Source organism: Aethalodelphis obliquidens, unplaced genomic scaffold, assembly GCF_003676395.1.
Source record: "Aethalodelphis obliquidens isolate GAN/ISIS:26980383/991018 unplaced genomic scaffold, ASM367639v1 scaffold2, whole genome shotgun sequence".
Lineage (NCBI taxonomy): Eukaryota > Metazoa > Chordata > Mammalia > Artiodactyla > Delphinidae > Aethalodelphis > Aethalodelphis obliquidens.
In genome coordinates, this window is record NW_020837946.1 from 23,301,018 (window position 1) to 23,322,314 (window position 21,297).

At 35.0% G+C, this 21,297-nt stretch overlaps 1 protein-coding gene across 1 annotated transcript in view; it reads right to left on the minus strand.

The window, feature by feature from the left end:
* Positions 1-21,297, minus strand: part of SPAG16 (sperm associated antigen 16) — a 325,936-nt gene that overhangs the window by 165,704 nt on the left and 138,935 nt on the right. The window contains exon 10 of the mRNA XM_027122178.1: positions 16,970-17,097. Within this exon, the coding sequence (XP_026977979.1) occupies positions 16,970-17,097 (128 nt within the window). The remainder of the gene's footprint in view (positions 1-16,969; positions 17,098-21,297) is intronic.

The following is a 21,297-nucleotide window of genomic DNA, read 5'->3' on the forward strand; positions in this document are numbered from 1 at the left end:
GCTTAAAAGAGAAGAAACTTATTCTCTCACAGTGCTGGAGGCTGGAAGTCTAAAATCAAGGTGTGGGCAAGGCCAGTTCCTTCTGGAGGCTGTGAAGGAGAAACTGTCCTGTGACCGTCTCTTTTGACTCTCTCCTAACTTCTGGTGGTTGTTTGCAGTCCTTCTCATAACTTGGCTTGAGGCAGCATAACTCCAATCTCTGTCCTCATTGTCACATTGTGTTCTCCCTGTATGACTGTGTGTGTGTGTGTGTGTGTGTGTGTGTGTGTATCTCTTCTCTTCTTATAAGGACACTAGTCACATTGGATTTGGCCCATCCTAATCCAGAATGACTTCAATTTGATTACAATTGCAAAGATTTTATTTCCAAATATGACCACATTCACAGGTACCAGAAATTAGGACTTTAACGTATCTTTTGGGGGGACACAATTCAACCTGAAACAAACATTATTCTATAAAAACATGTTTGCTCTAATTTCATTTTCTTATATAGATTTTACAGGAGAGTTGAATACAAAGACATTCTACAGAGGTGAAGAGAGATTGTTTCTAGAAGTAAATGTTAAAATTCTGAGACATAGTTTTAATTATAGCTCAAGGACAAAATATTAAGTCAATAAGAAACTGTAAGAGGATGAGTTGGCATAAAATTACAAGCTTTATATTCAACATTTCAGGAATGTTTCTAATGTAAAAAGTGATAGTAGATAAGAATGCACTAAATAAATTCAGAAACATGAAAATCAATTATGTTGAAACTTTTTCTATTTTTCCCATTTAATGAAAAAGCAACCATTTTATTTTCTTGAAAAAAATTTCCCCCACCTAATATAAACATTGCTCAATGCTTATACTCAAAGGTCAACTCGAAGGGAGATTTTCTCACATCCCACACTACCTCACAGTTTGCTTTAAGTGGCCCCCCTAATGTGATTATTATATTGTATTTTTAAGTATGTCACCCAACTAGACTTTGAGTTCTTTGAGGACAGGGACTTCCTTATTTCTGTAATTCCACCATCTTTAATAATGCCTGACACATATTAATAGTTAAGTAGATATTCTAGAATCAATTAATAAATGAGTGTATAAATCCATGATTGAAACACCTAGGAGTAATGATAAATCAACTTTTAACCCAGGGGCATTCCTCAGAAAGTAAAAAATGTAGATCATTTTCTTTAAAAGTAAAAAAGCTTTAATGTCAGTTCATATTTCAAGGAAAACAATGAAATGTTACAAAAGATCTTGGGCTTCATTTTGTTATCAATCCTTAGTAAAATGTATGGGCACCTATTAAAGAAAAAAATGATTGGGCCTTAGTGATGAATTGATTATTTTTATTATACCATTACTTAAATACACAAAAAACTAGGTATAACTTTTCACAGCTGATGTGAATTTCAGAGTATAATTTCATGTGAGTAAGAAATGTATCTTCTTTATCTTTCTCTGTCTTAACTGAGTTTCTTTGAGCAAAATTTCTTAGGTTGTCCCATTTTATAACAGCACTGGAGATAAGACCATAAGAACCTAAATATCTTCTGGCATCACTAAAATAATTCATTAATAGTTCACAGAAGTCTCAATAAAAACTTTTGGTTCCTGTTCTGTGGCCTATTTTGGTTCAGTAGCTCTCTTTCTGCTACTTCTGTTCCATTATCGGGAACACAGGAATCATTGGGCAATTCCTACTCCATGCTGAAGGGCTGAAGCTGTGATGTTGTCTGTCTAGACACACCATGCAGCAGTTTCTTTTCTGGAATCTTGTCACATCCCTAGGGCTATACTTAGGAAATGGGGCACAGATTTCTTGTGTTCTTGGACCACGCAAAATTAGTTGGAGGTAAGGGAAAGGGAGTAGGCCCTGCTCTTAACACATTATGTTTCTCCACTGTGATTTAACTATTCCAGGAACCTTTTCTGCTCACCTAAGGGCCAAAGTTCTCCTAAGTAAGAAAGATTCTCTTTTTCCTCTTTCTCTAATTCTCTGTCATATTTTCCCCCACTGTGCAGAAGTACAGCACCAAACTATTCCAACTGTGATAATGGCAACAGGAAAAAGGGACTGCCATGGTAAAAAAAAATCAGTTAATATTTCAATAATTTCTTTGATTCACATCTTATGCTTGTGTTAGGCAGAGCAGATGCACAAGCATGGATGGCTCAGGAAGCACTCCGTATGAGAGCAAGGGGACAGGAAGCTACTGAGGGAAGCAGGGGTTGGAAGTAGGGGTCAAAGTACAGAGGAATTTAGTTTTCATCTTTCCATAACAGGAAGTTGTCAATATGATAGTAAAATATAAATGCTACATGGTAGGTTTTCCTGTTTTGAAAGAATTTAGTGATTTTGGAGGATGAATTGGAAGTAGGAGAAATCAGTAGGAGGCTACTGAGTCCAGGTAAGAAATCAGGAAGACCTAATTTAAGTAACTTTTACAATGATTCAAATAACATGGATATCTACAAATATAAACTACCTATTTATTGGTTAGATATTTATTTAGTTCATTTCATGATTATATACAAGTTATGTTTTGCAGAAAATAAGTCATCTTAGATATTTACTTCGAATAAAAAATCAATTTACTTCTAAGTGATAAAATTTGAATATGATTATTAAGAGCCTTTAAAGACCCTTGATGCTGATAATAAGGGAACTATTATAATTTATCACATTAACACAGCTTTAGAACAGCATCTGTGATTAACCTAGAAAAATGTGTAGATTACTTATATTATCAAAAAGATTACATCCATCATAGTAAAATAACTTAATGGGATTCCATTTTAGGAATGGATAATAATTAATTATCTGGGTTATTAGCACAATTAGCATAGACTTGTATCTGTATTATCATAAATAATTTCAATTTTATAAATTATATTTCACTTTAGATCTATGAGAACTGAGAAAGTTAAAAATAAAAAATAATGACATTATGCTAAATTTCGATAGAACTTTTTTAATGAAGTAAACCATAATTATAATATTTTTATATTATTTAGCCTAAACCTTCATTGAGAATAAAATATTCATTTAGGAAAGTCAACTGCATGGAGGGCAGCATTACAAGTGAATACCGTGGGCGCATTTCCTCAGCAGCCATGCACTCCTCAATAAACCACAATGTGAGAAATAATCTCTTGGTTTCTTTTGGACTGCTTATACTGAATTTACTATGGACCATCTAATTTTCCTATCAGCCTCTTTAAAATCCTCATATTATTGAACTCTTTGCAAAAGAGCGGCCACTCCATCTTTTCAAATCTCTCTTCTATCTTGGGTTTGGCAATACCATTCTGCCCTGGCTCTCTATCATACTCACAGTCAACCTGCTTGGCTTCATTCACTACTTCTACCTTCCTTTATAGAATCCTGATTTTGGTCCAGGTATTGAACTCTCCTCCATATAGCAATATGCTTTGTGACCAAAGCTATAAGGGAAAACTCAACAGTCCATGGTTGGAAGAGAGGATTTCTTTCTCTTTCCTATTGTGTATACATTTGCTGCTGCAATCATTTCATAAACATTAAGGGGATCAGCCTAATTATAAAACAGAAAGATGATGTGACAGAGATTCTATGTGCTTACTAACCTCAGCATAGGTTGCCCAGTCTCCACTGCAGCTAATTCAATACCATATGACTAAGTTCTGGAGATGTGTAATACTCCCAGGGCTGGCCATGAAACCCTCACAGGGATATTTCACTCTTTTTTAACTCTTCTCAGAACCTCAAAGGTCATGTGTTAAAGATGTCTGAGTTACAAAAGTAAATCCTAACTTGCTGAGATTTCCTGAGTCAACATTTGGAAAAAAGATGCCCAGGAAAGCTATCCAAATAGGAAAATCTCCATTGTCCAGGTTTTAGTGAGAAAAAAAATTTTATTGTATAAGTCCATGAAGCTCAAAATTGCCTAAGGACATGTATAAGAATGGATTGGAGGCAGAGTTATAAAAGAGATATCTGGAGAGCTAGCTTGGAGGTCCCTTTCTCAAAGTACTACATCCAGAGTAGAGAATGACTCAGCCACATTTACCATACTACATGTTTGGAGTAGAATCAGTACATTTATATACCAGCTTATCCAAAAGTTTAGTTTGTTTTTTGTTTAAATTACGCTCTACCCCCTTTATATGCATTTCTGCCTATTATTGACTTTTCGATGCCATTGAAAATTTGTTTCATCATTGCAATAACAGATTTTTTTCTTTTTTTGCCACACCATGCAGCTTGTGGGACCTTAGTTCCCCAACCAGGGATTGAACCCAGGCCCACAGGAGTGAAAGCTCAGGGTCCTAACCACTGGACCATCAGGGAATTCCCACAATAACAGAGTTTAACTCTGATTTTTATATATTAAAAGCCATTTTAGCTAATCAAGCTAAAATATAATCTGTACTTCTCTGTAACAAAAATATAATAGTATTTTATTTCATTTTTCTCCTAAACGTGAAAGGAAAATTACACATCTATAATGTTTTATTGGGCTTCACAAATAAAACAAAACTTAGAATCAAAGTATTGTGAGTACAAATATTTTAATAAAAAATAAAAGTTTGGAAAAAATACACTATATTTTTATATTTATAGATCAGTTCCTCTATTTTATATAGCCCTAATCTATTACTTTATGTCTATCAAAGATGAGACTAGAATGAACATGAGACCCTAAAGGAAACACAGCATTGTACTTTTGAAAGGTAAGAAGTATCTCCAGAATAATTTAAGCTTGACGGTAGAAAAATTTTAATTTAAAATACAGTACTAGGAAAGTATTACTATGTCAAGGATAAGAAATCCCAGGGAAAAATGAATCATGATATAAAGGCCCTTCCTAGCAGCAACAATCCATTTCGATGTGCTTTGGGTTTAAAGAAAAATTTTTAAATAAAAGAAATAATAATTATACAGTAGAAGAACCTTACATTTGTTTCCTTAAATCAAATTTTGCTTTTAGAACTAGTTTACTTCAAAACACTACAACCAAAAATGCAGGATTATAGTTTAAGAAGACACTAAGTGATTTATTTAAATATATTTATTTTCTGAATCTGGAAACAATGGTATTTTCTCTGAAATTGGCCTTCAAATCATGTTAGCTTTTGATTGATATTTCAAAAGTAGTGGCATTTGAAATTCATTCCTGCTCGAAAATCCAGGTCCCTACCTGAGCTGTCCATCCTGGTTTAGTTGACATAAAAAGCTAATAACATCATATGCAATTGTTCTCTCCAGTCAGTCTGAATATAAGTCAATGTGTAAATATCTGAATACCAAATAAGATAGCTTTGCATGAAAGAGACAAATTATTAAAAATAAGTTGAGCTTTGAGGTTTAAACTATGAAGAAAAGAAACACAGTGCTATGAAGGGAATAATGTGGATTATTCCCTAGTGGATCAGAGAAGTTCTTTCTGTATGAAACATACCTGAGAATTATGTATGGATTAACTGAACTCATTGTATTCAATTTTTCATTTCCAATTCACTAATTAACTAAGGCCAATTTCGTTTTACCACTATCCCCATGAAAAAGTGACTCTGTAATATTTAAGGTGACTTGTAATATTGCAGGTATATTTTTAGACCAAATCAACTTGACCTCGCAGTGGCATTCAGGATTGTTGACCATGTCTCCCATTTAGTTTTCCATGACACATTGCTTTCTGATTTCAGTGGTCCTATCTGCCTATCCTTTTACTTTCTTCTTTCACATCCTTTTGACTTACTCATTAAATGAGTAATTCAAGCTCCATTTTAAGGTCTTCTACTCTTTTCCCTCTTACCCTCAAACATTTCCTCCATCCTGATCACTTACTGTCATATATATATGAAGATGAATCACATCTTTAATCTTCAGTCTATTATCACCTCTGAACTCCAGATCCATATTAGTTTGATGTCTCACAGGCACATACAACTCACAGGCTCACAGGTATCACATTGACCACCTCCACCCAAACTTTGTCCTCTGTGAAATGCACCACCAACAACCCATTCTGAGGTTTTACAGAGGACAATATAACAAAGAGCATGTACCATTTCTAAGAATAAGGGTATAGTTATATCATCAACATCTAAAATATCCATTATACACTCAAATTCCACTGAACATCTTTTAAGTTATAACCAAATAGAAAACTATAAACCATTAAAGGGCTATATATACTAAAACTGCTCATCTCTTTTTCTTCTCTGTTTTTGACCTTAATTCTTATAATTGCACCAAAGATTTCAGGCAAAGGTTTAATAAGTCATAGTGAATTCCTCAGAGATATTTATGAACCATGTTTATGATGTGGTAAATATTTTGGTCTCCTCCACCTAGAAATATTTATAGAAAATATCAACAGTCAGTCAAAGGCTGTGGGAATTTACTTTCATTTATCATTTAAATTACTGGAGAAAAGCACACAATGTGATGGATACTGTTTCTATTTAGTAAGCTTAAAGTGTAAATCGTTTATTTTTCCTGAAGATCTTGCTCCAGTCAAATGAGTAATCTACTTCTCTATCTAAAACTGTCATTTCTTACAATGCATTACTGTAACTTTTTTTAAAAAAATGAAGGAGTAAAGAATGATCAGATCTGAAAAAAGACTTAGTTCTAGAATCACAGGTTAGAGCTTAAGCAGATGGCAACAGAGATTCAGGTGGCACAGCAAGTCATGTTGACCACAAATTACCAGTTTTCAGTCAAACAGCATCAGAATTCAAAGGTGAAGCTCAATAGGTGTACAATACTTACAGGTCCAGGTTAGTAATTGAAGAATGGCTTAACTCTATTTTTGTATGTAAAAGGGGCCCTGTCTCAGGTCACTACATTGGTGAGAGGAGACCCGGTCAGAGGAAGAGGATAGAGACAGCAGATGGGCAGAACATCTACTGAGTATATATCATGTTCCAGGAATAATGCCATGTACTATTATGTAGACCATTTCATTGAATCCTTACAGCCTGGGAAGTGTTTTCTTTTTCTTGATCTGTCCAGGTCATAGACCAATGTCCTGAGTACATTTGACAAGTGTTGCCAAATAAATGGCTGCTTGCATGATTACCTGTGGCAATTTTCTTTTTACTACACAATGCTAAATATTACAAGAGGACCTTCAAAACTGGTAACAGAGAAAACACCCAGAGACACTAGTTGGAACCCATGGGAATATACTACAAATTAGGGAACAAGGGACTGGTTAGCACTGATTACCATGAAACCTAGCAGAGATGGGAAACTGCATCATGTAGTTGAGACTTGTTCAGCATCCATTCCTTTTAACAACAACCAGGCTTTTTATTTTTTTTGGAGCCGCCCACCCTTTATTATCAGCTATGTGGATTGATACCATCCCCATCTTAAGTACTGATTTTTTTATATCAGGATAGTGACCATTTTCCTCGTCACAATATTCAACTATGGGACGGCACTTAATCCAACCAGTCAATGAGACACAGGGTAGTACTTGCCTAAACTTGCAGGAAAGAGAACTTCCATTCTCTTTCTTTAAGAGCTATGGAAGGAGACCCTTCCCTAGATGGCGTTGTGAAAGAATATGAAGTCTAGAACCACTTCAGCCATTTTGCTCCACTGAAAGGAGAACCTGGAGTCTGAGGACAATGCTAATACAAAAGGCAGAATAAACAAAAAACAGTGAAATCAGGTACTTAGTGATATTTTTAAACACTGAATTAAGCTTGACCTGAAGCCACTCCTACTTCTGATCTTCTCAGTTTATTGATCCAATAACTCCCTTTCATCTTTTAACCAATTTATGTTGTATTTTTCAGTCACTTTGAACATAAAGTATCCGAACTTATACTGGTGGCAGATGGGATCTCAGCATGGCTCAGCTGATAAGTACACTCCAAAATGGCCATCAGGAGAGTTATTTAATGAGTCCCAGTGCAGAAACTGACAGGGTGACATCAAGTGATACCTACGTTATAAGTGGATAATATAATTTTAAAAGTTGGCTATATGCATAGTACAGGGAGATCAGCTCAGCACTTTGTGTCCACCTAGAGGGGTGGGATAGGGAGGGTGGGAGGGAGATGCAAGAGGGAGAAGATATGGGGATATATGTATATGTATAGCTGATTCACTTTGTTATAAAGCAGAAACTAACACACCATTGTAAAGCAATTATACTCCAGTAAAGACGTTAAAAAATTATAAAAATATGAAAGTTGGCTCTGGAAATATGACTGCACACAAAATATTCACTCAATCCATGCATTCATTCCTTCAACACACACCAGGCACCTCCTGTATGTCAGGGGCTGTTCATGATCAGACACGGTCTGTTTTCTCAAGAGTCCTTGCTGAGGGTTTGGGAGACATAAACATATAAATATATCATCTTTGGGATTTAATAGGACCTGTTCTATATGCCCCTTTATTATATTATGCATCTAGTACCACGAGGGTAGAAAGGAGGTTTGATTTATAGGTGGGGGTTTCTTTAGGTTTCTTGATATTTACAAATAGAAAAAGGCGCAAAATGCATTCCAGTCAAAGGAACATGGCTAAGACATGAACATCTGAAAAGACTTCACTGAGTCTAGAGCATAGTGGTATAGAGGCTAGCGGTACAGTAAGAGATAGAAAAATAGGCTGGAGCTAGATTGGGAAGAGCCAAGTGTGTCTTGAGGGCTTAAAATATAATTAAAAATTTTAAAGCAGAAATAAGATATCAGATCACTTTAGAAAGATTACTATAATGGCAGTAAAGAGGATAAATTAAAGTTGAAGGAACAACTGGAGGTAGAGAGATGAGTAGGAGGCTGTTGGGGGAGCCTAAGTGACAGTTGATGGACTGTGAGAAATGAATAGTGCACAACTCATTTTGGATACAGAATACACAGACTTAAGTGACTGATTGAATGTGATAGTAAGTGGTCAGGAGGACCTAAGATTCACAGATCATCTTAGGTAACTATATGGATGATAATGAATGACACAAACCAAAATGGGAGAAAGAAGAAGGTGAAGGTGAAGGTGGAGGGGAGGGGATGGTAGAAGAGGGAATTGGCTTTGAGAACTACTAAGTTTGATGTGCTCACAAGACACGCAAGTTGAAGTGTCCTATTTTATAAGGTACTCTGAGTTACTAGCGATTGCCTTGGGATGATGTCAGTAATTTTAAATTAAGGTTGGATTCAAAGTACAAATATTATTACATATGTTGGATGTATACATCTAATAAAAAGTTTTATTATGTCCCTTAGATTATAAAACACTATTGATAGTAGCCACATAAAAAATTGCCAAAATTAGTTTAAGATTTAAACCTACTGGCACAAGCACTGATATTTACAGCTCATTCACCATATAACTATGAACAGCAAGAAAAAAATAAATTATGGGATATCATTTCATCTGCATCAATTTAGTACGGATTAAAGACAAGGTCTTGGCAAGTTTAGGTGAGACACCCCAAGTAATGACAAAAATTGCTGAAACCACTGATTACTTGTACTTCATCAAATCTTGTCATCTCTAACTTTTAAACTGAATTATTAGTATATGTGTGAATATGATATAGTTTGAAACACTAAATAAATTGTTAAAAAGAAAAAGAAATATATTGATACTTGTCCTAAACCATCTTGCCTGACATTCTGTATTACAAAGATTAACCTTTGCTTTTAACTTCCATTTCTTTTTCTATTACACAGTAGATAATAGGAAATACTAGTAAGCAGCTAAGCAAGAAAGTAGAGTGAGAGATAGTTTCCATATTTATTGCAAAATTATGATTGCATTATCATTCCATGAAATTTGACTTTCCTCATCATAATAATATACTCCAGAAAAAGTTTTATGTAAAAACTGAAGGACTAGTTGTTTGTTTGTTTTTTTTCCAAAAAGTGAAGCTATGTCCTAAGGGAGACTAGCATAATTTCATTTTTACCAGCCTTAGTTAATAAGTGGGATTTTTATGCATTGTTGGTGCTACATATAATTGCTATATATAATTATAATATGCCCAACAATACCTTCTTGTAGGTCACTGTGGTTATTATTATGGATCTGGATAATTAAAACAGAATGAAAAACTGTTATAGCCCCAGAAGGGTAACTGTCAGTATCTCTGTGAGTCTATGCAGCACTGGAACTGAAAATGCTTTGTGCATCATCTGTGACCAATGAAAAGACCTTTCCATAATTTTAGCTGTAAGTTGATCCACAAAACAAATCAGGGCACCTTCTGGAAGATGACAGCTGCTCAACAAATCCAAAGTGCCTAAACAAACTTAGTTTAAAGCTGAAGACAGATACGTGCAAAGGCACTAAAGACAATCCGAAATAAATTGAAAATCTAATCTCCTAATTAAATGATGTATTTATTTATGGAACACACCTAAAAAGATAAATGGGTCATAAAAATATATGTTTACATTTACTGTAAATTCATGTACCTTTTCCTTCTTAAAAGTTTAGGCCATAAATATTATCATTATTTAATGGAAGCTAACTGAATACCTTAGTACTTTGACAGTAAATTACAAAACCAGCACAATATATCTTCATATTATAGAAAATGTTTTAAAGTATTCTGTACACTACTTGTAAGAAATGATTACAAATATTTTTATTTGAATATAATTATTACCCTTCTAAGGAGAATTTTTTGATGCTTCAAGAAACTATAAGTTATTTTCCTTTGATAATTCAAAGTTTAAATATACACTTTGCTCTAATATATTGCTTGTCTGTTTGGGGATAAAAACAGCATAAAAATTACACTATGACTTAAGCTTATTATAAATATACATTGTAAAATGCCAGTTAAATGTATAGTTATAAAAAGAATTTAATATTTAATTTGGAAACTCACATTTTAGAATATAATCGTGGTTTTTATAAACATATATAATTTATAGCCAGAACAAGATGAGAAATATTGACCCATGCTAAAAAATTACATTTCTATAACACCCATTTTTTTTGCATTAAAAGGTACTTAGTCACTTTTTCCATTTCTGGTGACTGCTTCCGTGGAAGTGCATGGAATAGTACTGACATGAACCTAACCACTTGCCAGGGAGCACACATAGCTATGAACTGTGTTCACAGGAGAATCTAAGGGTCCCATCCACATCTAAGTCCACTTGGAAGTTTAATAGGCCTCCCAAACTTAACATGCCAAACCCCACATTCCAAACCTGGCTCTCCCTTAGCCTTGAAATTAACGGCCACTCTGTCTTCACTGGCTCTGACCATAAACCTTGAGGTCAACCCTAATTGCCCTCTCTCTCACCCGACATCCTGCCAACCCAAAAATCCTGCTCACTCTCTCATCAAAAAAATTCTTACCACTTAGCCTCTATAACACTATCATCCTAGGCCAGGAAATCTTTACAGTTCTCTTGAATTATTGAAATAGCTCCTAACTAGTCTGCCAGCTTCTACCCTTAACCCCCATTGACAGTCTAATTTCCATACAGTAGTCAGAGCCTCTTGTTGTTATATAAGCCAAATTGCATAATTCTTCTCAAAATCCTCTAAAAACTTTCCAACATTCTCAGAATAAAATTCACAATCCTCCTTACTATGATCTATAAGGCCCTAAGTCACACTCTCTCTGGTCCCCAAATACCTAACTTAGTTTTCTCCTCCTCTTCTGCAAGCTCACTTACTCTGTTTATACTGGACTCCTTGTTGGAACATTTTGGACATGTTCCCACCTCAAGGGCTTTGCATTCGTTGTTCTCTCACCTCTAACCGTCTTCCTTATTCTCTGCATGTATCACTTCCTCACCCATTTCAGGTTTTCACTATGCATCACCTTCTCAGAACAGCCCTGGCCTCTGTGTTTAACCTCAAGCCAACAGGAACCTCTATTCCATTTCCCTCTGTCTGCTTTGTGTTTCTCTATAGCACTATGGTCATCAAACATACTATAGCATATACGTGTTCACTACTGTTTATTACTTGTTCCCTGTAACACATGTAAGCTTCCTGGGAACAGATTTCTATGTATTTAATTAATTGTCCAGAATAGTGTCTGATAAATGCTCAATAAATTTTTGTAGAATGAATGTGAAAGTACCTTCAGTCTGTTTTTTTTTAAAATTCCACTCATCTTATAGAGCCTAACTCATCCATTTCCACAAAAATATAGTGCATTAGTCAGGGCAATTAAAGCAGTACCTCACACAAAGCATGATGAAGGTTGGAGAACTCTCCAAGCACACATGACTCAGAGATCCACGTGCCTTCTAGCACACAGTTTGTCACTTTCAAAGTCCTCTGATTCCAGCTATGAGGATGAAGTCAGAGACAGCAGAGAATCCCAATGGGGGTCTTAAGGGTTAACACACTTCAGAAGAATGGGAGATAAGATCTTCCAGTGGGCCCAGGGAGGAGGAAACTGAATTGGTGAGAATCTAGCTAGTCTCTAGCCACCCATAAACTAGAAAAATACTAAGATTTCATGTACTTTTTTATTTTTATAAAGTACTTTAAAATTTATGCTGCATGCCTACTAAAAACCATGGTGGAAATTAAGTAGAATGATAGGACTGACAGTGACTGGAGGAATGAGGAGTAAAACATTAGTCACATATTTCAGGAACTGCCTCTCCAAGGAGGTGTTATTTGAACTGAGATTTTAGAGATAAGAATGAGCCAGGTGTGCACAAACTGGAGAAGTAACAACACAAGTAGAGGGAAGAGCTAGTGTAAAGACCTGGGGGCAGAGAGAAGTGAGGCATGTTTGCAGAATAGTGAGAAGACGGGGTAGCTGAGAGTCCTGGGCAAGGAAGCAGGGGAGCGCATGTGGTCAACACAATGGGAGGAGGGCAGGAGTCCCAACTTGCAGAGCCTTGTAGGCCCCAGTAAGAAGTTTGGATCTTACTTTAAAACAAGGGGAAGACATTATTGTACCAAAAGCAGCGAATCTTATCTGATTTACATTTTTAAAAGATCAGTTTGGCTATTGTGAAGTAAGTGAATTGCTGGGTAACGTGGGGTGAATTAGTAGGCTTTTGCAATAGCAAGAGAGATGGTCATGGTAATATAGATAGAGAGAAGTGGGAAAATGTAAATATTTTCTGGAGGAAAAGCCTATCAGACTTACTCTTAGATTTAATGGTGGGAATTGCAGGGTGAGAGAATGAGTAGTTAAAACTACTCCTAGGCTTTTAGCTTTAGTAAATTAATACAAGTTTACATTTTGCTTTTGCAAAAATGGGGAAGATCAGGAGACCCATTTTTCTGAGGGAAAATAAGAGTTCTTCCTGAGCATGATAATTCGGAGAAGTCTATTCGATATTCAAACTCAAGAGAGATGGCAATGGTAGAGATATTCCCAAGGTGATTATCTATCACTATATGGAGAGTGTTTAAAGTCTGAGCTTGGAAGAGGCCACCTGAGAAGATGCAGACAGTGAAAAAATGAAGCTCTGAGGCTGAGCCTGGGGCAATTTATCAACTGGAAGTCTAGGAGAAGCGAAGCAGCCTGCTGAGAAGGCACTGAGTAGGACAGCCTGGGACTCAGCAGGAAGACCAGGACCATGCAAATAATGGGAGTCAGGAGAGTAAACGCAGAGGTGGTGGTTGTATTGACTGCAGCTGAGAGGAGAGGAAAATGAGAATGGAGAAGTGGCCACTGGCGGTGGACACCGAAGCAGGGAATGACTGACAAGAGTTACTTCCAGAGCAGAGGAAAGGAAGGGAGCTCCACTGGAGGGGAGAATGGAAGCGCAAGTGGAAGCTGTTAGCTCAGTCAGCAGTACTGTCAACTTTTTTACTGAAAGTGAGCAGAGCAGCTTCTAGAAAAACAGCATAGGTTTGGTGGGGGGTTGTAGGTTCAAGAAAAAGTCTTTTTTTTAAACTAATAGGAGTTACTGGAGTATATTTTCTAGGCTGATGGGAACCATCCTGTGAAAGTAGGAGAAAGACATCTATCTCAGAACTTAAAAACTCTGTTAACTAATCTGATTTAAAATCCTTCTGGTTCTTCAACCTATGAAACTGCACTCTATAAAAATGCAAATTAGTAAGACATTAAAATTCTTTTAATTATCTGGAATTTAATATGCATTTATTTTATTATAACCTTGTTGGAAAAATATACTAAAATACCTTTTAGTAAATCTGTGTTTTCCAGGGAAAGAACGCACAATTAAATTCTCCACTTAAACACAATCTAATTAATTATTTTAATACTTAAGTTTAAAGCAATTATCCTACGTCAAGCTTGTCAGGGGAAAAAAGTATCTTGGCCAAACTCATAGGTTATATAGTTGTATGTTACTGACATACCTGTATGCTTCATTGTAAAAATAGAAACTATTTCCTTGGGCTTTTTCTATAAAATACCCTGTGGTTCATTCACTGTTTTATGGTCTGCTTTTGAGTTAACCAGACCTGATACAAAATTTTTCTCTGTGTTTCTCAAGGTCTCTGAGCCTCATCTGTGTGCGTGTGTGTGTGTGTGTGTGTGTAAGAGAGAGAGAAAAAAAGAAAAAAAATATATATATATGGAGAGAGAGAGCTGGGGGAAAAATAGCTGAATCTTGGCATTGAAAGATGCTTTGTAAAACAGTTTATTGTTATTATTGATATTCGTTCATGATCATTGTCATTACTATCATTGTTATTTTGATGAAGTTAAGGAACCTATATACCATAGAGGAAGAACTTTATTTCCACTGATGATAATTGAAAAACAAAATAAATAAATTCACAGTTACTTATAAAACAAAAAACATTTTTTATTCTTTAAAGAAACATAATTGAGTCAATAAACATTATACTATTAAAGACCTATAAAGTACCAAACCTCTGTGTGTGTATATGGGGTGGTGGGAGCGGGGTGATTCAGTTTTAAATTAAGAACAGAGAATATGAAATTATCTGAGAAACACTAGAAATTTACAGTTGAATTTTATATTATGGCTAGTTAAGGATTGGTGGTACAGAATGAGAGTACAGAGAAAGTAGTAGAATAAAATAGGTGGGAGAGAGAAAAACAAACCTGTGACCAAGAAGAAATGGCGGTATAAAGAAGCGAAACTGAGACAAATTGGAAAAGAAGAAACAGGCCAAAAAAAGGCCCAGGTAAATGAGTTGGCCCAAAGTCACAGCTTAATTTTCCTTTGAGGTATGTTACACTAGAAGATTAGTGATTAGTTTTCTACTCACAATTCTTTTTTTTGCTTTTTTTTCTGCCTAACTCATAATGCTAGAATCTTCTCTCCTCATGGGCTAACTAGTGAAGATTATGACAGAGAAATTATTCCCTGGGTTGCAGTAGTAGTTATCAGGGCAGCTGTCTTTCCAAAGTCTGCAAATAAATTAATCTGGAATCCAGACTTTGCTTCTGACTAAGAGTCAAATGTTTCCCTCTTTCTCTTCTCCACATTTTCATTTAGTAAATGCTTTTCCCTTAACCTCCACTTAATCGTTGGTCAACATTTCCCATTCTCTCTGTAAAACACTCTGGCTGTGCTAGCAGTGCCCTGACTGCTCAGAGCTTCCAGACCATGCCCCAGCAGACCAGCACAAGCCACTCCCACCAGCTAAGGTCCACTATCACAAAGAGTCAGAGGAGTTTGTTACTAAACCTCATAAGCCAGTTGCATTTGCTACTATAATGTAATTAAAAACTAATCAAGGTGATGAAATATAAGTGTGATAAGAAGAATTGCTATCAATGAAAATTAAATTAATGCCATGGAAATGTGAGGAGATCATCTTCTGAGCGTCTGAAGTTCTTGTTTCAGATTAAGAAAATCATAAAATTGTTAGCGATACATTATTGGTATAGCTTATGCAAGAAATATGATGTAGAATTCCAATCAACAGTCACTTAAGGAAAGAAAAAGCCATGGCCTTACATCAAAAGACTGTCATGTGAATGCAAATGAACTGTTTTAAGTTGAAATAGAATACTTAAGGTATGAATGTATCATTATTATGGTTCCTTTTACTAACAGATCTTTTCAATTCATTAACCTACTGGTTTTGGTCATGGCAGAGTCTTGCTACATGAAAATAATCAAACAAATAGGTCTTAGAAAGTGAATATACATACAGTCATCAAAAGCAAGGTAAACTTTGCAAAATAAAACAAAACAAAACAAGAAAAACCTCACCACAGTTAAGTGTAGGTTATTAGAGTTGGTTAACATCCTCTTCTGAGACATTTTTCCTCATTAAGTATAAGAGGAGCAATTACATAATGTTTGCTATACATCTTTGTACAAATTTCTTAAAAATCAATAATATAAACTTGGGATTATATGAACAAATACAAGAAAACAATATTACTTACCTAAACCATAATCAAAATGATGTATCCATGATTATTTACAAAAGCTGACCACTTAGTAAAATTTTAAAGTACCATAGAAATTTACTGTAGAATGTATATTTACTGATTCTCCACAGAAATATTTTTCTCAAACACTCTGAATAGGAGTAGTATAAATTTTATAAGATTTAAAATGTTTCCTATGAATGTAAATATGCAGATTCATAAAACTTATTAGCAAGTAATAAGTTTTGCTTTTAAACTGATGTGATTATGGTTCACAAAACTATGGTCCTCAAAACAAAACAAAATAATGTGTTAATGTGGAAAAAAACATACACTGATAAAATTTTAAGTAAAATAATCAAATGAAATGCATAGCTGCTGAGATCCTATTTTTAAAACAAATCCTACAAACCTCTCTAAAAACAATCTGTGCTTTATTTTAAGCCAGAACTGCAACCTCTACATTAAAAATGCACAGTAGTGCACTTAGGCTGTACTGCCACCAAGTGCCTAAACCAGTTAGTTTTGAGACTCTTGCAACAGCTTTAAGAGGATTCTTTCAGTGCTATAAGTAGCAATTTCAGAAACAGGCTAAGAGCAAAACACTTTGACCATAAACAGCTATAAGAGTATCAAAATTTAGACATGACAATAAAATCTCAAAGCTATTAATAAAACATCAAGAATCTTACCAGCTCACTGGAAGTTCGTGAAGTCTAAATATGTCATTCAGCTTGTAGTCAAATTTTGCTGGACAAATATTTTCTTTGCATAAACACAGGTTTGGATTTGGTTGCATATCAGAGGGAAACACTGAATCCTAGAGAAAAAAATATAGCAAGAGTTCTGTGTAAAATAGACAACTCATTACAAACACTGATACAGTTTTATTTAATATTATATTAGAATATAAATGCTACTATTATAATCCATCAGGATTTACCTTAAATTCCTTATTCCTGATTTTAGTTTTGAGAAAATATGTAAAAAACATAAAATTTTAAATAAGGCATATATCTACTTGCATAAATCTAAACTGCATACTACACGGTAAAAATTACTTGAAAAAAATCCCCTCATTGAATTACAATGAAGCACAATATAGCATTGTCTTATATTATTGGTCTATTGTCCTTTTGCAATGTTTCCATCCCCAACAGTAACATCAACAAAATCTGTGATTATTTTTATACTCCTTTTGTTCTCTATAAGTGGGGAACTAAACACATTTTAATTGGATAACAAAATAACATTTATTAATTGATAATTACGGTTTTCTTTAAATCTGAGGACATAGGGCTAAATTAAAGGTACTTACTAAAGATAAAAAATTTCTGTCATAATCATTTTAAATCTCACATACATTAGAATCGACATCTTCCATGTGTTGCTCATTTCCCTCCCCACCCAGCAAACTCTAACGAGAGATAAAAGATCATTTTCAGCCCATGACAAAGTGGTCTCTCCTCAGTGGAAAGAAGACATGCTATGAATAGCACTTAATTAACACTTAATGATGGATGGATTAATGGTTCAATTCTACACAAAAAGGAAGTAATCAATCCGCTTACCCTTAACACTTTAAAACTGCCTTTAAAAGAGGGAGACATACTATTCATTTGCACACTCATTCATTTATTCAAAAAATATTTATGAGTGCTACTTTATCCCAAACATTATTCTAGGCATAGGGAATCCACCAATGAGCAAAGCAGATAAAAAGATTTGCCCTGGGCTTCCCTGGTGGTGCAGTGGTTGAGAGTCCGCCTGCCGATGCAGGGGACGCAGGTTCGTGCCCCGGTCCGGGAAGATCGCACATGCCGCGGAGCGGCTGGGCCCGTGAGCCATGGCCACTGAGCCTGCGCGTCCAGAGCCTGTGCTCCGCAATGGGAGCGGCCACAACAGTGAGAGGCCCACGTATCGCAAAAAAAAAGATTTGCCCTTGTGGAGGTTACATTGCAACAGATTCTTTATTATATCCTCAGAGTTGGAAAATGATAAAGCCAATTTTCATAACTGAAGTATTTTTCTGATCAAGAAAGTAATATACATCCTTATAGAAATTTTATGCATTTTATAATATTACAAAGAAAAAAATTAAAATTATTCTTACCACCCCGGTATAATTACTATTATCACCCTTGTTTAAGAATTTGTCTGCCTCTCTTTCTCAATTTTTACAAAACTGGAACCATGCTCTATTATCCACCCTCCATTTTTCATTTAACATTATATTACTGCATTTTCACAGTATTTAGTCTATTTTGAAAGAATGATAAATGTCATATTTTACTTAACATCAGCTATATTTGTTTGCCTCATGATTATCGATGCTGTGAACAAGGTTTTCTGTCTATAAATCTGCACTCACAATTTAGAAGTATAAATAAATAATAATCCAAATAAAATTAACATTTAACAAAAAACATGATACCTCTTCATGGATTGCTCTTTAGAATTGTTACATGAATTCACACCCCTGCCAGTTATATAGTGATATATACAATGTACCACATCTTTGCTATGGGCACATTCACACATGCACATATTTCTTTCTCTTACAAATATTTATTATTGAGTGTCTATTTCAGGGCAGGCACTGGTTTCAGCTCTTACAATATATCACTGACCAAAGTAGACCTTGTGGAACTTGCATTCTAGCATCAGGACGCCATAAACAATAAAATAATAAATATGTAATTACATGATAAAAAGTCTGAAAAAACTGTTGCTAATTCATATATAAAACTATTTCATTGGTGTTTTGCCAATGAATTGATTAGATTAACTATTTTTGTATTTCTTTTTGTACTTCATTTTCTCTCAACTGTATATTTATGCCTTTTGCCCCTTTTCCTATCGTTGTGATGGTACCTCATTTTAATAATATTGCTTGGGCTGGAAATGGAGGTAGGATAAATTATTATGTTGGAAAACATAGCAAGGTGGAGCAGGATCCATTCTGAGTATAATTTTTTGACTACATGGAAATATCTAGAACCATGAACTTATTATCTACAGCAACTTGTATAACCACTGTTAAACCGATCATTATATAAAACTAATACAAGGCATTTAATAAACCTAATCAACTACAACCTGTTTGATATATAGGGAAATATAATAATAACTGAACAACTATTTTAAAAGGAGATTTACAAGAGCAGTAAAGGTCTAGTAACAGCAATCCTATCTAAATATAGATGCACTTGCAGAGGCAAAACGTTAAGACCCTTTATAACCCAGCCTGTATACTGAAACATTCCAGGAGACAATAGCCAATAAATTGGCAGGCACGATCAGAAAGGTAAATACAGGATACCTAAATAAAGACAGTGCATAGAGGAAGGAAAATAAATCTTAAAACTATTCTTCAAGCTACATAACCATTATCATTCCTTTGTACTGACAAGGTACAATTTGAGGGCAAAGCTAAACTCTCAGTAAGGTGCTTTGACAGGTCAATGGTCTCAACTCTAAGGACATGTTGAAATTACCATGTAGCTTTTTAAACCATACCAATACCACCAAGCCCCACCCCAGACCAATTAAGTAATAATTTCTGAAAGAGAGGCTCTGACATTGGTATTTATTTTATTTTAAAGCTCCCCATGTGAAATAAATGTCAGGATTGAAAATCTTGGCTTTTCCTCACAATTCAGCTTTACTACATACTAGTATGTGAATTTAGTCAAGCTACTTAACAAACTTTCTAAGCTGTATTCTCCCACCTGTAAAATACAATCAAAATCATACTGAATTCATAGACTGCTATGAGGATTAAGTGAGATAATCTCTGTAGAGCACAAATCATATGCTTGGCATCTAATAAATCCTTAATAAACATTAGCTATTTCTGTGTTTATTATTGCTGCAACTAGTGGCACATGTTAATTTCAACTGGTGAGTAAAAGGTGAGTAAATTCATTGAGTTATTTCATACTTTACTTATTATAAAATACTCTATCTTAATCAAATTCCAGGATTAATTTCTCCTGGTATGCTGATTACAGCAGACTCTACTATGACCCGACCTGTCAGAATACAGTCTCATATCTGTTAACTGCTGGCTATCTCTCTTCGTCCCAGGATCAATAATAAAAGGAGTCCTTACTTCATTGGCAGCCAGTTGAGGTTAAATACAGCCTTGCTGCTTATATTCATAGGATGAAACACCAGATGGGTAACTTTCTCTCCATTTCAGTGATATATCAGTTAGGCATCCCCTGTACCTATCCTGATTGGGAAGCCAATTATTTATTTTGGCCTCCTTCCACATTAGTCTCTTGGGTACCCAGGCTCCGTATCTATGCCATTTGACTTGTGTCTGCTTCTCTATCTTGTTTATTGTTTTCCATTGAGCTAACATTCATGGGAATTGCCCAGAACAACCTTGAATCTGAAGCTCAAAATTATTCACTCAGGCATTCACTTAACATTTGAGTGTTTCCTTTGTGTCGGGCATTAGTGTAGTTTACCAGACCACAAATATAAGTAGAATACACTCCTTCCATTGCAAGGACTCAGTCTCAAGAAGAAACAATATAAATGAAAAGAAAAGCTAGAGTAGAAATATGCAGAAGATATTTAGGTGAAGAAATAAGCAATGAAACTATTGGAACGAAGTAGATGAAATTATCATAAGTTGCATATATTGTGATTACATTGATAGATGACAGAGAAAGATAGGTAATGTGTATGAAGCCAAGTGGAAAAAGGAATTATAAAGAGGCCACATTACTACAAATGTACTACAAATTATAAAAGTAGCAACCTTCATACATGCAATGAATGAACAGAAGATATAAAAGAAAAATATTTCATCAAATCTAGCAACAATAAAATATACAATACCTCACAGAACACTAATAAGAAATTTACTAAACCTACAGAAAGAAAAACACACTTTATTCAGAGATATAAAGCAAGGGCTGATTTAATATAGATAGTCCATGGACTAAGATAGAAAGTCTATTAATGAACTTCAGAAGTTTGATTTAAATATTTAATTCAATTCAAA